At 46.8% G+C, this 17,290-nt stretch overlaps 1 protein-coding gene and 1 non-coding gene across 2 annotated transcripts in view; both read right to left on the bottom strand.

Annotated features, from left to right (window-relative positions):
- Positions 1-15,651, bottom strand: part of CFAP418 (cilia and flagella associated protein 418) — a 173,386-nt gene extending 157,735 nt beyond the window's left edge. The window contains exon 1 of the mRNA XM_085605224.1: positions 15,486-15,651. Coding sequence (XP_085461350.1) covers positions 15,486-15,616 — 131 coding nt within the window. The 5' untranslated portion in view covers positions 15,617-15,651. The remainder of the gene's footprint in view (positions 1-15,485) is intronic.
- Positions 15,652-16,236: 585 nt separating this feature from the next.
- Positions 16,237-16,318, bottom strand: TRNAS-AGA (transfer RNA serine (anticodon AGA)). The gene has a single exon. It is a non-coding gene; the product is annotated as a tRNA-Ser (tRNA).
- Between the last annotated feature and the right edge of the window lie 972 nt (positions 16,319-17,290).

Genomic DNA, 17,290 nt, shown 5'->3' with positions numbered 1-17,290 from the left:
GCTCATTTGGTGTTAGTTCTTATAGTATTTGTCGGTCTCATTTTTTACGCCTTGAATCTGAACTGTGCTATTTTGCCACTATAAGTTTTATGTGTGGAGCTTTAAAAATCAGGAAGTCTAGGAGTTAAATACAATGCGAATTATTAGCCATAGTATATAATGTGGGTTTCCTGTATGCCTCTTTGTTTGTTGGTTACTTGCAAGTGTAGTCTTCGAGTACTGATTATTGTAGTTTTAAGATTTATTATTTATTTATTTTTATAGTTTTATAGAGAGCGAACCAGACCCATGAGGGTATCAGAGCGCTTTACAGTATTAAGGGTGGTGTACAAAGCGATTGGAAGGGAGGGATCAATTGGACAGTGATGCCCAGCTTGCTCCTACCCCCCCCCCCTATACCTCCTAGATTCAATCAGTACCTTTTAGTCCAATGGCTCTGTTGCATCAGTTTGTGAATCCCCCTCGCTCCAGGTTAGGCCATAGTATCTCATCCAGCTGCCCCAGATATTTGTGAATTTTTTTGGGCACCCTCTGCTTTTATATATGTCACCCTTTCGGCTGCCATATAGAGACCCATACCCCGCTTCCATTCTTGTAATGTGGGAATTTCCTGCGCGCCCCAGTGTAGTGTGATATCCCTTTTGGCCACAACCAAGCCCAGTGCAATGAGGAGTAGTTGGGGGTCGGAAGACGTCAATGTCGCATGGGATCCCCAAGAGGATAAATTTGGAGTCAAGTGGTAGGATTGCATTCAGTTCATCAATTATCACCCGCCAGTATGCCCCAATGTGTGGACTAGCCCAAACCATGTGAAGGAATTTGTCTAAGGCAGCCTGGCAGCGCATGCATTGGGTAGACTCAGCACAACGCATTTTATGCAGTTTCGCTCGATCGTAGTAGACCCCGTGAAGGATTTTGAATTGAATAAGGTGGAGCCTGTCCTTGATCGCGACCTCTATAGGGTGCATCAGGGCAGCCTCCCAGTCGATGTCTTCCATTTTCCCTAGGTCTCCCTTCCATGTCCCCCTTAATTTTCCCAAAGTATCGGACATATTGTTATTTATTGTTCTGTAGGTGACAGAAACTGCCTTGGCCGTTAGCTCTTCCTGGAGTTTTCTCCCTTCAAGCGGTGCATATTCTGGGAATTCAGTGTCCTCTATACCTTCTGCACCCCATGCATGTCGCAATTGGGCATACTTAAGAAATTGGGAAGTGTGGAGATGGAATTTCGCTTGGAGAGCGGGTAAGGGTTTAAGTTTACCTCTGGCAGTAATATCCCCCACAGTGGAAATCCCGAGCAGGTATCATGTTTCAAATCCCCGGAGCCTGTTCAGTTCACTGAACCATGTTCCCTTCCACAGATTGGTTGTTCTGGTTATTTTGTGGGACCATCCCAACACCCTAGTGGTTCTGTCCCAGACCTCTATGGGGACTCTCGTTGCAGGGAGCAGCCTTTGAATCCCTTTCCCTCCATATAGGTAGTGCATAAATGTCTTTGGTGTTAGTGCCTCCCTTTCCAGTCTAGAGGTGGGATGATCCCCTAGTGCATGTATCCAGTCGTTGATGGGTACAAGGTGGGCTGCCCAATAATATGCCTCAATGTCCAGGATCGCTAGTCCCACGTTATAAGGATTATGTTGTAGTGATTTTAGGGCAATTCTTGGGTGTCCTTTCAGCCAGAGTAGCCCGTGAAGTTCAGATTCGATGTCCATGAATATCGATCTGGGGAGGGGATATGTATTTTGTAGTGCATAGAGGAATTGGGGCAAGGAAATCATTTTGAACATGGCTGCCCACCCCATTACAGTGAGTGGTAGGTCTCTCCATCTGTCCGCGTCCTGTTTGAAGTTAGATAGTACCCTCTTTATGTTGTGTGTGCGACAAATCATTGGGTTAGGGGTAAGAAAGATCCTGAGATATTGGAAGCCCTCCGTGGCAATATGCAGCTCTCCGGGTAACGGTGGCCAGTCCATGTCTTGTTTTGGGCTGTATAATATGGATTTATGGTAGTTGACCTTATACCCCAAGAAACAGCATCTGGTGAAACTATTGAACGGATATGTCTGATGGTGTCCCCATTTACTCAATGCCTATATAATATTTTAGAAACATTATTCCCCCTGAGCAGATTCTACTATAGGTTGCTAACCAATCCACTCACGCTTGAACCATCTAGATTTGTTTGAGTCTCACTACGTGGTGTGCTATGTTATGGATGAGTTGAGGATCTGGCGAACCCATATAACATGCATTAACTATAGTGGGGCGGATTCTAGCTGCAACATCTTTTAAACGTCTTTTGTTATGCACAGCCTTATAGCTAATGCTGCTGCCCCTTATGTGTGCTTTAGAGTTTTCCCCAAAATTATTTTGGACTCAGTAGAGCCAATGTTTTGTCCGAAGTAACCCTTTGTTTCTTCTTCTACATATAATTTAAACTTTGAATCCATCAGCTACCAGATGCATAGGCACCACTCACTCCTGAAGCTACTCTCCACATCCCTTCTTGTTGATTTTACAGTCGAGTGGTCTGGATACCCTAACGGGTGACAGGCAGCACTCTACAAATGCACCTTACATTACACCTGCATGACCTCGCTCATTTCTGACTCCGTAACTAGAAGGTCATCTCACCTTTGAATATGTGCCACAAGAGCCAGAGTACAAGGTATATCCACCAGGGTGTAGATAGAATTGGAGCCAGGTGTTGCACAGGCCCAGTAGAGCCTGAAATTTCACCGGAGATGTAAGCCCCTTTGGTGTTCTTTCTCTGACCCCCGATTTATCAATCGCCCAATCTGCTTTTCCACTGAAAACCACACCAATGATCAGTTTGCCAGCTGGGAGTTGCAAAATCAACCAATGGAATAGGGAGGGGAGCAAACAGGGGTAGGCATTAATTATAGAAAAGGGTCTACTATATATAACCCCTACAATAGCTAGTAGTCATCCGCGAGGGTTACTATGTCTCCATGTGAACTCCTAGCAAAGACTGCAGGAAAGACTTTAGCATAGAATACATTTAACCAAATATCTAGCCAGAAAGGGGCCTTTTTTATCCATCATGTGCAGATGGTTGTCAGCAATGTACCGCTTAGTAGTTTTGTGGACCTGCTTCATTCAAATTTATTAAAGAGTTCATTAACATTGCAGATAATAAAATGGAAGCGGCTGCACATGTCACAATCACGATCACCATTCATATTGTGCATGAAAAAGCAGGCTTTGAGGTGTCATGTACACAGTGCAGAAAGAAACCAAAGTGTAAAATACAGCAGAATCCCAAAATTAAAGAGCTAAAGACTTGCGCTTTCTCTACCAGTTACATAAAATCATGGACTCTAATTAGTCGACCTTCATCACCTGCTTCTGAACCAACCCTCTGGTGAGATGTAGTTCCTTTGAGTAACATCTTAAACCAGGCCAGGTGCAAGCTGAAGGTAGCAGAACATGTGTCCAAGTAAACCCACAGTGTATAGGCAGGGGAACACAGAGGAGGAAAAGGCATGTGGCTGAGTTCTCCATCAGCCTGGGGAACCATTCCTCATCTGGGAACTCAAATTTCAGGGGCAGGCAATCACATCAATCAAAAACTTGAACAAACTGATCTGCAGTTGAAAAAACAATAAGAGAGAAGACCATCATTAATAGCAAAAACACTATCTGCAATATCAGATTCGCGGTAGACAAGCCAGCAAATTAAGAGACAGCTGAGCTAGGGATCTGGTTTGGCCTTAAGAGCCACAGCACGAGTCAATTCATCAAAATATTTGATATGCAAATTATGCAGCAAAGATTGTTTAAACATATAACAAAAGTCATGATTTGACTTCATCGTCACCAACTGAACCCCTGAAACTGAATTCCTATTAGGATACCCTCAAGACAGTAGCAGGCTTGACAAGCCTGGCTTAATGTAATACACATACTAGACTGCAGATTAGCCATTCTTCAAACCACAAATGCACTGGGCTTCACTCTGGATAAGAGACTGAACCTTCACACTTACCTTCACGCTCACCTCCACGCTTTAGCAAGGAGTGCCCAACACCAACTCAAGTGCATAATGCCCCTTATCCCAAATGCAGAGTTCAAAACAACAGTGAACTCGCAAGGTCTCTCATGACTCCGCTACAGAAACCTTGCCTACCCAGCATACACAGAATCCCTATGGCCCTTTGAAGTTAGGCGATCTTCAAAGCTGTGACTCGGCTGGTATCTGGCTCAAAAAAGATTTGATCACATCACACCAATTCTGATTGCTCTTTCCATAGAGGCCAGAGTGTATTTCAGTTGGTCTGTATATTGCACAATGCCCTGCATGGAGTGGCAGCATACTATCTAGCACTGAAGCTTATTATCTCAAGGGGACTAAAACATGTGTGCTTTGAAATGGCAATTCTCTAAGTCTTTAAATACTATCCGTCCAGGAAAAAAAAAATCAGTTTCAAGGGGTGCCCACAAAGTTTGGAACTTTCTCCCTGCAGCATTAAGAACAACGCCCTCATGTCGCTTTAAAGAAACAACTGCTTTTCCAATGGCATTTCCAGATATTATCTAATGCTCATCAGTCAAAAAATGAAGTATTGCTGGGAGTTGCAAATAAATCCTAGTTGTTTGTTCCAGGACTTACATTTATGAGCTCAGAGAGTTGCTATATTAGATTTTATGCGAGGGGACTCAGAGCCATCGTAATAATTTCTCCATTATCAGTATCCCCTATTAGCACTAAACTCTACCATACCTTACAGATAGATGTATCAATCACTGATACCTTGTATTCTACTTTATTCACATTATGAGACTTTCTATTGCCAGTCGCTGTTTATATAAAGTTATCTGCTGCCCTGGTGGATCAGGATAATGCTAGTTAAAACTAAAAATATATTTTTTTTAAAGACAATTTCTTTTTTTTTTTTTTTAAGTGTGTTTAAGACTTGAAATGTTTCGATTTAACACCGGGAAGTTTTCAGTTGTATACATTAGCTTACCTCACAGTGCTGTAGGAATTTTTCTAAACATGAACTTTTGAAACAATCAAAGCACTCTCCTCACAACCGCCTAATGGACAACAATGTAGGAATGAGACAAGTCAGTTGCCACACGCACCCTACATATGGCCAATATTGTTGTTAGAGATGGAACATCTTAGCTTGTTAATATACAGGAGATGATTTTGTATAGGACACATCATGAACTAAGTAACTTGAAGTTGTTCTCAAAAGTGATGATTAAAGAAAATAAGACAGTGAAATAAAGTGATCTATGATCACACAATTTGGTCAGGCAGGAAAGGCGAGATTTGAACCCACATTTCGAGGTTACATATTGAGAAATTCAGCACCTTGATTGACATTCTACTGTTCTATGCTGTTTAACCTCTTCTGTGCCCATGACGAGATAGTCTCGTCATGGAGCACGGTCGCGCTGTGCCCATGACGAGACTATCTCGTCATGAACCCCACCCACTAATGCAACGCCCGGCACAGGAGGGGGAAAGGGCGTGGCACTGAAGGGGTTAACACCAAAGGACGGTGTTTGTTGTTCAATTCTATCAGAAGCAAAATAGTACACTGTATTAAATACAGCTATCACATGTTTCATCAAAATGACACAGCACATCATTAAAAAGAAGTACAAAGATAAAATCAAGACTGATAATATGCTATTATCTCTTGGTACCACTCATTTAATAAAGAGAATAACTTCAGGAGTGAGAGCAGCTCAGTAGGCAGTCACACTTTAACAAAACACATAGGTGCTGGAGATCTCACTGTTTTTTCCCCTACTTACTACAAGTCTTCATAAGACACTTGGAAGCTGAGAGGCTGGAAGTAGGAGTGCAGGGGTGCTGCAGCATACCCAAAATAACCATTCAGAAGGTGAATGAACAATAAAGGTGTATTTACATTTTGCTTTCATCTTGTCACAACTGCTGTGCTACAGAGAACAAAGGTCAGGTTATGACTTCTGAAAAATTGCTACCAATTCTTTTAACATGGAGATTGGTATTTACTTTTCTTTCTCCAACTGTGAAGGGAGAGTATTTTGTAAAGTGACTATTGTGACAAACTTACTCGGTTTTGAGACGGGACATTGAGGATGCAGGACCATGCATGGCTTTCATATTGGGAGGTCAGAGGAGAGTGCAGTTGGCGCGTCCTGTAGACAGGAATTGGGGGAAGCTGGAGCCCGAAGAATTAGACTATGAGGAGTATAGTCTTGAGGAGGGTGAATTGAGGGAGAGCGAGGAGAGGGTGCGGGGGGGGGGGCCAGAGTAATGTTTTTTCTCGTACCTTGCAGATGTCACGACGCAAGGCGGAGCCCACGGGTCGGACAGCTGGGTGGGTGGAAGCAACTGCTCCTGTGGCGAGGTGAACTGCAGCGAGTTTGGGCACCCTCCTTGGAGCCAGGTAAAACGCAGGATGGAAGGGTGAAACCTGTGATGGTTTCGGTGGGGATTTGAGGGGGGGGGGGGAAGGGGTGGGGGAGGAGGAGGAGGAGGAGGTTAAGCAGAGGTAAATATGTGTTGGATGTGGGAGTGGGCACGGAAGACACAGGCAAAACAGCAGTAAGTGTAGGGGATGACGCGAAGTCAAAGGAGGCAGGTGACACAGGGGCAGCAGGGACAGCAGAGTCGGACATTAAGTTAGAGAGCAAGGAATTGAAAATCAAGAAGCTGCCCTATAAGGGGTAACAAAGCCATTGGGTGCGCATCTGATGTTGGCCACTAAAGAGCGCATATGGAAAAGGGAGTATGTGGAAATGCTCAAGCTGCTGCACAGGGAAGTGCGCGTTAAAGAAGGGCCAAAAGAGGAGGAATACGAATTGGCAAAGCGGCCAAAGGTGCCCCTCAGTATCGAAAACTGGACGGCAGCTTTTCTACTATATGCCAGCATATATTGCGAAAAATACCCAGAGCGGTGTGTGGCCCTCTAAGTATATGGACGTCATTAGGAAGGCACAGATCACGGGGGAGGGATACGCTTGGGGCCAATACGACGAAGAGTATAGGGCTCGTACGGCATGGGACACTGAAGCTAAAGGTGGGGGAGCTGGATACGGACCTGTGGCAGCACACGATGGGGTCCTCCAGGGCGGGGACGACGGTATTAACAGCCAGCGGGCTACCACTCGTTTATCGGCCCTTTCAGGGGCAGCCCACCTTGGGAGGGGTGGGTGGTACAGGCAGGGGGCAGACTGGCTCTGGAGAGGCCTGCTGGGATTTCAGTATGGGAACGTGCACCTGGGAATTTTGTAGATTCAGGCATGACTGCTCGAAATGCGGAGTCAGACACGCCTTGGTTAATTTCTTTGGGGGGGTGGGGCCGCAGTCAGGGGGCCAGCAGTGGCACCAAGGGGGGTCACAAGCAGGGGGCAGCAGCCTTTCGGGGTGGGGGGGGTCGGGGGCTAGAGGGGCTGGGCCAAAGGGCTTGTACTCCAGTTAGGGTGGACAAATTAGGGGCAGCCTTACAGGGTTAGAACCACCAGAAGGCTGCAAAAACGCTACAGGACGGGTTTACAGACTGTTTTCGTTTAGGTTACAGGGGCCCCAGGGTGGGGCGATGGGTGGACAATTTACAATCAGCAAGGGAACACCTGGAGGTGGTGCAAGACAAATTGGACAAAGAAGTGTGTGAGGCTCGCATGGCGGGCCCATTTGCAGTGTGGCCGTGGGAGAATATGATTGGCTTTCCAGTTGGTGTGGTTCCCAGGAAGGAACAGGGGCAATTAAGGTTAATCAGGCATTTGTTATAGCCAGAAGGCAATTCGGTTCATGATTTTATCGATGACACAGAGGACACTGTGTCTTATTAGTCGGTTGACGTGGCCATGTCACTGGTAAGTAACCACGGGCGCAACAGCGGACAGGGCAAAATGCGACATATGGTCAGCTTTCAGATTGCTTCCAGTCCACCCGGAGGATTGGGACCTCCTGGGCATCCGTTTCAACGGTGAATGGTATGTGGACAAAGCATTACCGATGGGCTGCTCTATGTCTTGTGAATTACTCTTTCAGTACGTTTCTCCAGTGGTTGTTTTCCCAGGCACACGGGTCACCAGTTGGTAACGCAATATCTGGATGACTTTTTCTTTTTCGGCACCTCAGACTCCACGGAATGCCAAGCAGCACTGGACAGCTTCAAAGAGATCATGAGGGAACTTAGAGTGCCTTTGGTGCTGGAAAAAAACAATGGGGCCCAGTTTCCTTTTTTGGGCATGGAGTAGGATTCCCACTTGAGGGAGGCTTGTTTACTGGTGGATAAACAGCAGCAGATGCGAGGGTCAATGATGGCCAGAGACGAAGTCACATTTCATGAAAGGCAGGTGTTGTGGGGACACCTAACTTTGCTTGCAGAGAGGAAGAGTAGGGAGGACTTTTTGTAGACGACTGGGTAAGGCGCTGACAGGACAGAGACCTCTACATCACCATGATCGATTGCCGGTGGGGGGCACAACTGGCCCACAAGAGAGTGACTTTCAGGGTTGACAATAGGGCAGTGGTGGAGATGATCAATCGGCAGTCCGCTTGGGACGAGCAGGTAGTGAAGCTGTTGAGGGGTTGGTATTTGGGACAGCAAGGGCTTTGGGACACAATCTTTTAGGATTGGAGCGGTGTCTGAAGCCAGGAACAGGGGGCGGGGGAAGGGGGGCAATATGAGGTTGGGGTTCAGTTGCGGACCCCCTCGCCAGGGAGATGACCATATGGATAGTGGGACATTAATTTGTGTAGTGAGCCCAGGTCCAGGCGCGGGCCAGTTATTTCGGAGAAAATTTCGGTTTTAATAAAGATTTATTCAAGGTTTTGTGGAAAGGGCGGGGGCATGCTGTGGAAGGAACTTCTGCGTTTATTGAATGGTATGTTGGGTGGCTGGTAGGTGCCCCGACATTTTGTTGACTCACCTGGGGGAAAATGACATTGTCAGGGAGAAGTGTTTGGTCCTTATGAGAAGCATGAAGCGGGACCTGGCCCTGTTGAAGCGCCAGTGGTCTGGGTGCTCTGTCATTTGGACGGAGTTTATTCCACGTAAGGTTTGGAGAGGTGGTCTCAACCCTGGAGCGGTGGACAGGGCCAGGAGAAAACTGAATACAGAGATGGTGTGTTACTGCAGATAGTTGGGTTTTTCCAGGATTGCGCATAGAGAGATTAAGTTTGACACAGTGGAGTTTTTTTTAGAAGAGATGGAGTCCGTTTGTCCCGTTTGGGTATGGACTTGTATCTTATGGAATTTAGGGAAGTGCTGGCTAGGATGTTGAATGTCCAGAGGCGTTAGGGGAACATTCCTATTAGGGCAGGGAGGCAGAGAAAAGGGGAGGCGGCGTCACCGCCTAGGCTCCCGCTTTTTCCTGGGTTGCGGGGTTGATAAAAAGTTGGCCAGATTGGCAGAAGTTTTTAGTTAAATGTCGGAAGTTTTGTGGGCAGGGCCAGGGAAAGGTTAGGCAGGTAGGCTAACTTTAGACTAGAGGTTAGGTAGTTACAGTTGCAGAAAGACACGTAGGGGTGTAGGTTTTTATTAGAGGGCAGGAGTTTGGAACTGCAATACTGGGTAATGGGATTGTTATGGAATGTTATCGGCAGGGTAGGGGATTTTATGTGGAGATCGTAGGGGTGGGGGGGAATGGAGGATCAGTTATTTTATGTATAGTGAGGTTTTAGTTTGTAAGGCAATGGCCTACGTTGGACATTATGATATGCACCTGTTTTCAATAAAGCAGCATTTTTCACACACAAAAATGGGGCTCTGTGTTGGCTTGTCACCTCCCTCCCAAGGGGGTTTGGGTGGCAGCCGAGCCCTGTGAGGTCTGCCCCCCGGGCAGTTTGGGAGGTGGAGGGGAAGACACAGCAGCCACTTTTGTAAAGGTTTGGGCTGCGTGGGAAATAGCCCAAACGTAGCCCAACTCATTTTATAGCCCAAAGCAAAAGGGGGTTAGCCCTCCCTCTCACAGCCACCATTTTAGGTTTGGTGACATGGTGGCTGGGAGGGTAGCAGGCAGCAGTTTTTTGTCCCTCCCTCCCACCCTTTAATTAGGGTTTTTTTGGGAGGCATTGGCTTGAAGAGGTATCAATTAGGGTTTGGCCATCTTTGTTGGGGAAAGGGCATGGGTGGTGAAGCTTGTACATGCTGTCACTTAAAGCAGGTGCTGCGGGGTTGTTAAAAAGTTGGCCAGATTGGCAGAAGTTTTTAGTTAAATGTTGGAAGTTTTGTGGGCAGGGCCAGGATAAGGTTAGGCAGGTAGGCTAACTTTAGACTAGAGGTTAGGTAGTTACAGTTGCAGAAAGACACGTAGGGGTGTAGGTTTCTATTAGAAGGCAGGAGTTTGGAACTGCAATACTGGGTAATGGGATTTCTATGGAATGTTATGTTTTCGGCAGGGTGGGGGATTTGATGAGGGGATCGTAGGGGGGGGGGGGGAATGGAGGATCAGTTATTTTATGTTTAGTGAGGTTTAAGTTTATAAGGCAATGGCCTAGGTTGGACATTGTGATATGCACCTGTTTTTAGAAAGCGGCCTTTTTCACACATAAAAACAGGTCTCGGTGTTGGCTTGTCCCCTCCCTCCCAAACCGATTTTAAAAGCTGCATTAAAGGCAGTGGCGGTGCGTCTATTGGGGGCTTTGCGGCGTTGCCCCACTAATCATCATGGCCACAAATCTCTTCCTTGTTAACTTAACGAGGAAGATTAACTTCACCAGCATGACAGCGTCCCGCGGCCGGAGTCAGTCAGGATGCGTCGCTGAAGAAAGAGGGTGGGGCAGCACTGCAGGGTTGGGTTTGTGTTGTTGACTGACAGCAGCCAGCAGCAGCAGGGCAGGCCCAGTGCGCATCTTCAGGTTTGGGCTGATCATTTTTCTGACCAGCCTGAACATGCGAACTGCAGTCCCTGCATTAGGAAAGCAGGCGAGGGTTGCCAGTGACCGCAGCCCCCGGTCTCCAATGAGCGGGGACAGTCCCTGCTCAATCCAATCCTGGCGCTGCTGGAGCAGCATCTGGATTGGCTGAGAGGGGTTGCCACCAACCAGCCACTCACGAAGGCGCTAATGCGGACACCGGCCTGGAACACACAGCAGAGGCGGCGCGGACCGACCCGGCGGTCAGGTAAATTTTCAAGGTTTTTTTTTTAACTTTATTTCTAACACCCCCCCCCCCCCCCCCGCGACTTAGCTATGTAACAAGGCCCTTTTGTCCGGACAAGCCTAGTTGACAAAGGTATCGCACACACACGTTTCCTCACTCTTGGAAACCAGAGTGCAGGGACGGCCTCAGATGGGTTGTCCGGCGCTATTACTCAGGGATCTGCATAAAAATGCGTCCAGTGAGTCCTCCCTCCAGTATTTTTGAGGCCTTCCAACTTCACGAGACCCGGCGTTGAAGCTGCTCGCGGCTCACCCAGTGTGCGGACGAGTTATCTTCCCTCTGAGTCTTTTCTTTGCAAAGAGGAGCCTGTTTTGTATAGCCAACCAACAATTTATTTCCGAGAGCCAGGAGGGTGAATGCGGCAGTTCAGCCAACAAAACCTCGACCCAATGTATACTGGTTGAACACCCACTGCAGCCGGGATATGTGCCCCTTTCACATTGTAGTTTCAATATCGGCCAGGGTGACTCCCAACTTTCATCCTTCTAAAATTGATAAAATGAGTACCATTTAGTGCGTGAATGATACCTTTTATAAACATAAAGATAAGTATGAGGACAGATTTTGCTTTGATTGGCAGGCAGCTTATATTATCGTCAACAGGTACTCAACTTCCATACACGGCATGTATTAGCTACCATATACGGCAGCATGTGTTGTGGGAATTATGAAAATACATGGTGCAGTGGCTGGTGAGAACTCACCAAAAGGGTCTCGTTCGCAGGTGGGTGAATGTCTGACCTGGGGCCGTCGCAGTTTAGATGATATGTTTGAGCTAATCCAATTATTTCAGACTGCTGCATGCGACAGTTGCATTGTTTATCGAGCGCCAGGAACTTTATTGTGTTGAGAGAGAAAGAGAGCGACCTGCACAGTATTCTGTGCCTTAGAGCAGAGGGGCCTTGGTCGATGAGGTGAAAGCTGTTCGAGTTAAAGAAGCAGTGGAGTAAATAAAATAGCTTGAGGGTTGGACAGGAAGTGAGATCAGCATGTGTCACAAAATGGTGGGCCTGCGCTGCATGGTTTGACGAGGGGTCCATGACATTTCACGAAGGCTGGCCTCCTCTCGATGCCATCTCCTGAGCTGGGGCTGACCCCAGCACTGCAGAGGTGCCTGTGGCATGCATTATTGACCCAGAGTCATGTAATAAGGTAGCGAAGCAGCTAGGCAGAGAACGGTGAGGGAGAGCCAATGAGTAAAAAGATAGTGAAGGAGAAAGGTAGTGAGCTAGAGAAAAAACGAGGTAACTAGGTTGATAAAAACAACTAGATGTGGGGAAGTAGAACGCTGGGACGTACGTACAATTCTTATAGCAGGTAAACTGGCACCGGGGCAAGAGGTGTGAAGGGCACATTGCACCCCAAATGTGGCTGTCTTTTACTGCCGTGCCAGGAGATAGGGAGCACATTTGTTTTCCTTGTTTGAATTAGGGCTCGTGACACTCTGGTACCCCACTGCTAGAAAGACACAGAAGGACACGGAGAGGAAGCAAGGCAAACAGAAGCCGATGAAAGACACAGAAGGACACGGAGAGGAAGCAAGGCAAACAGAAGCCGATGAAAGACACAGAAGGACACGGAGAGGAAGCAAGGCAAACAGAAGCCGATGAATATGAGGTGCAGGGCAGAGAGATGACGAGAGGAGAGAGGTAGAGAAGAAGTTAGCTGGGACGCAGGGGGGCCCAATCTCGTCTTGAGCAGTACGCGCCTAAAATATAATTCAGTTGCGTATGTTACTTTTTTGGTAGTTTGCTTTCACGACTAAAAATTACTAATCCTCTGTGCGCTTTGTTGTTGCCCTATGCGTTTATGCAATGCTGCAGCATCCACTAGTACCGCTATTGTGAACTCTTATCTAATGCTACTATTTGTGCTGCCATGTTACTCTATGCTAGGTAGGTTATGTTAGTTAGCTGTGTTATAGATGTAGGTAAGTGTGAATATAAGGAACAGTCGCCTATCGTGTTAAGCTGCGCTCTTGTAACTATGCCTTTTCCTGTTGTGTTATGCTGACATTCGTTCTGCAAAATTGCACGCATTTATATTAAGTTACACCATGAGGGGGTTTCTGTGTGCGTGGACGCAGTTATGCTGCACAGATTTGGCCATGTAGTGTTGCTATGTTACAGTATATTGAATTATGTCAGGCTATGTTATAATATAGTATTGATGGATATGTGGGCATGCACTGCACACTGCTGTTTTGCTATGCTGGATGTTATGCTCTATGATGAACTGCAATCTCGGATAGGAATCATAAGTTCTCGCATTGCAAAGTTTTGTATGTGCGGGTATTTTTATGGTTACCGAGACAACCAGTGTGATTACGCCTCACCAGTTTCAAATTCCACCAGCCGCCACTGAAAAGAATGGAAAAACGTAATGGCTGGGATGCCTGCCTATCTCTTTGAACGAGCAAGTTCTTATGGGCAAGGACCGAGCTAGAGCCAAACATTCGGCTCAAACAAAGGTTCAATCTTTCTTGACTCGCGCCCTACGTGTCAGACTTAGGGGCAGATTTATAATAACTGGCGCATCCCTGCATATCAGCAGGGATGCGCCAGTTATTGTGCGCCACAGCTCCGCCACCATTGATGCGCCGCATTTACAATGCGGCGCACCATGGGGCAAAAACGGCACAGATGCGTCACGCATCTGTGCCGTAAAAGTGGCCCATTGCTGGAGTTGCGTCGCAAGCGCGACGCAGCTCCAGCAATGCTCTGGGGGGCCCTATCTTCACAATGCTGCGTCAATCCTTACGCCTGCTTCAAGCAGGCGCAGGGTTTTGACGCAGCATGGGCTCAAAAGTGACTGAGTGAAATCTTGTAGATTTCACTCAGCCACTTTTAGGAGACGTTCCTGCGACGGAACGCCCCCCCTGCACAGGTAAGACTACTGCTGGCGCAGGGCTTTACAACGTGACGCATCTCCCAGATGAGTCACGTTGTAAATACCCCGCAGCATGGCGCAGGATTTGCGCCGCCGCTGCGTCACAAAGGTGACGCAACGGCGGCGTAAATGAGGCACAAGGGCCTCATAAATCTGCCCCTTTGGGGCAGATTTATAATAACTGGTGCATCCCTGCATATCAGCAGGGATGCGCCAGTTATTGTGCGCCACAGCTCCGCCACCATGGATGCGCCGCATTTACAATACGGCGCACCATGGGGCAAAAACGGCACAGATGCGTGACCCATCTGTGCCGTAAAAGTGGCGCATTGCTGGAGTTGCGTCGCAAGCGCGACACAGCTCCAGCAATGCTCTGGGGGGCCCTATCTTCACAATGCTGCGTCAATCCTTACGCCTGCTTCAAGCAGGCGCAGGGTTTTGACGCAGCATGGGCTCAAAAGTGACTGAGTGAAATCTTGTAGATTTCACTCAGCCACTTTTAGGAGGCGTTCCTGCGACGGAACGCCCCCCCCTGCACAGGTACGCCTACTGCAGGCGCAGGGCTTTACAACGTGACGCATCTCCCAGATGCGTCACGTTGTTAATACCCCGCAGCATGGCGCAGGATTTGCAACGCCGCTGCTTCACAAAAGTGACGCAACGGCGGCGTAAATGAGGCGCAAGGGCCTCATAAATCTGCCCCTATGTATTTCTGTGTTGCACTAAAAAGTCTCTCTTGATAATGGGATCCATTAGGTGTAGTGTAGTGTTTTCTGTTAGTATTCAATGTTAGACACCTGTACGCAAGGGTTAAACTTTAATTATACAGACAGTGGCACGGAAGAGTGGACAACAAGGATGTAATGCTGCACCAAGAAAGGCTCCATGAAGTAGGTCCATGTAGCGAACTTTGAGACAACAGGAAAAGGTCCTGCATCCTCGTCACTTACTACTACACGACACTGTAATCAGACATTCTTAATTCAATCAACGCCACGTTACCAGATGGCTTCATGTCACGTTACCAGGTGGCTTCATGTCACAGAGTAGCCAGTGCCCCAGTTCTAAGCTTTTTTTTTACAACTCCCAAGCCGCCAATTTCAGGTGAATTTGAGAAACAGGAACAACTTAAGCGCCCCAACACTACGAAACCCAGAATCCGTTATGGCGTTAAATTGAGCCATATGAGTTTATTCCAAGAAGTCATAGCAACCTTAGCAAAAGTGATGTTAAATATAAATGAGTTAAGCTCCCAGTGGCGGCCATGTTAGGTGAGGACAAATAAAACGAATTTGTCTAAGCAAAGTTTAGGTCCTAAAACCAAATTCCCCACGCCCAAAGCGGGCAGACCGTGAACCCAAACGAATTACATGACAGAAGCGCTAGAAACGTTACACTGGGCGATTACCCTAATATATACTAATAGGACCCCAAAAAAGACTGGTGCACAGTGACAACCTGTTGGTCTGGGATCTGGTCTTCGCCACTCGTCTGGTATCAGCATCGTTAGTAGAGCTGCAGAACCGAGACTCTACTTCGTCCAGGAGCTCGTCCAGATCGTCTGCCATACTGAGCAGGAAGGGAGACATGGAATGGGCGGGGCTAAAAAGTGACGACTCGAGTGTTGCCTGGAAACCGCGTTCGAGGTTGTACAGATGGCCCTAGGCTTATACAGATCAGAGGACTACGAGCACCTTGGGCCCGTTTTAGCCCTATTGGACGCATTAACGAGAAGTAAGTGCTGTAGCGACAGGCTCCTAGGCACAGTACCATTTCGGAGTAGTTTTCATTCTATATTTTCAACGCTGTCAATTAATACTAGAGATGAATAATTGCTACATGTGCACACACGTCATACCCGGTACGTGCTCCCAGTTATTGTTTAGCTGTAATAAGAATGCCTTTACTAAAAAATTATCTTGATTCCGTTCCCGTTTCTTCAATGGTTAATACTAATGTAGTCTTCTAAGATGGCCGTCTTCTTGTGTGCATTTCCTGCAAAAGTACTACAGCCCTCTAACGCCGTTCGCATGGTTAGGTAATAAGACAATGTTGCGTTCATATTACAAATGGCCATACTCTTCAATGTGCAGTAGTAATTACTTCTCTGTCGCGTGAAGAGGAAACTATAACTGATTTCTCAGGAACTTAACTTTGCTAACATTCAACATATAACTATTTATTTACGAAGTGTTTTAAGAAAACTTTTCGTAGTCGGCAGGATTTGAACCTGCGCGGGGAGACCCCAATGGATTTCTAGTCCATCGCCTTAACCACTCGGCCACGACTACAACTGATTCTAGAGAGCTAGATACTAGTAGTAGAACGAATGAGCCACTAATCTATCAGTGTTATCTATTGGAGAAAATAGTACTTTTTGCTAAAGCTTACAAATATAAGAGATAGCAAGGGTAGTGTTGTTTAATCATATATGCAATGTTTGCAATTAATTACCACTTAATTATTTTTTTGAGCGCTATTGATTATTTTCAGCTGTCTAATATCACTTCATTTGCTCTCTAAATTTAAGTATACCATTGGCTCCAAGGGCTTTAGGAGACACTACATTTCGAAGTGCGTGTGTGTGTGTGCCCGCCCTCATGGGGGGAAGTTTGAGGGGGGAAACAGGGACAGCTTTGGAGACTTTAGAATGACCCTATACAAACTGCCCATGATCTGTGAGCCGCAAACTCTGACAAACATAATTAATTGTATACTTTTTAAGTGAAATAGAAAGGCAAACACCTAGTCACACCTCGATCCGGCACGAAGATGGCATGGAAGCTGTCTGTAAGAAACTGGCTACCATACCAGTACACTTTTTGGAATCCAACCAGATGATTCTTGAAATGTAACTCTTTTGCCTTACCAACAATTTGTTTTCTTTCAATACTAAATAGTATCTGCAACTACAAGGGAGTGCTATGGGAGGAAAATTTGTGCCACCCTATGCATGTATCCTTATGGGGGAGGTAGAAAAATATTGGCTATGGGATGAAACCTTTTCAGAATACACCCCTCACGTACTATACAGGGGACGCTATATTGGCGACATTCTGTGCATCTGGCAGGGTCCACAAGAAACCCTCAATGATTTCCTATGAGGGATCAACGTGAACAGATGGAATATCCAAACAACGTCCAATACATCTACGTTAGAATTTGACTTTCTAGACATTACCATTTACGTACAAGAAGGCAAATTACAGACCAAGGTTTTCCGTAAACTCACATCTGCAAACTCAATTCTCAGGGCAGACAGC

This window comes from Triturus cristatus, chromosome 5_1 (genome assembly GCF_964204655.1).
Source record: "Triturus cristatus chromosome 5_1, aTriCri1.1, whole genome shotgun sequence".
NCBI lineage: Eukaryota > Metazoa > Chordata > Amphibia > Caudata > Salamandridae > Triturus > Triturus cristatus.
This window is presented reverse-complemented; position numbering and strand designations above follow the sequence as displayed.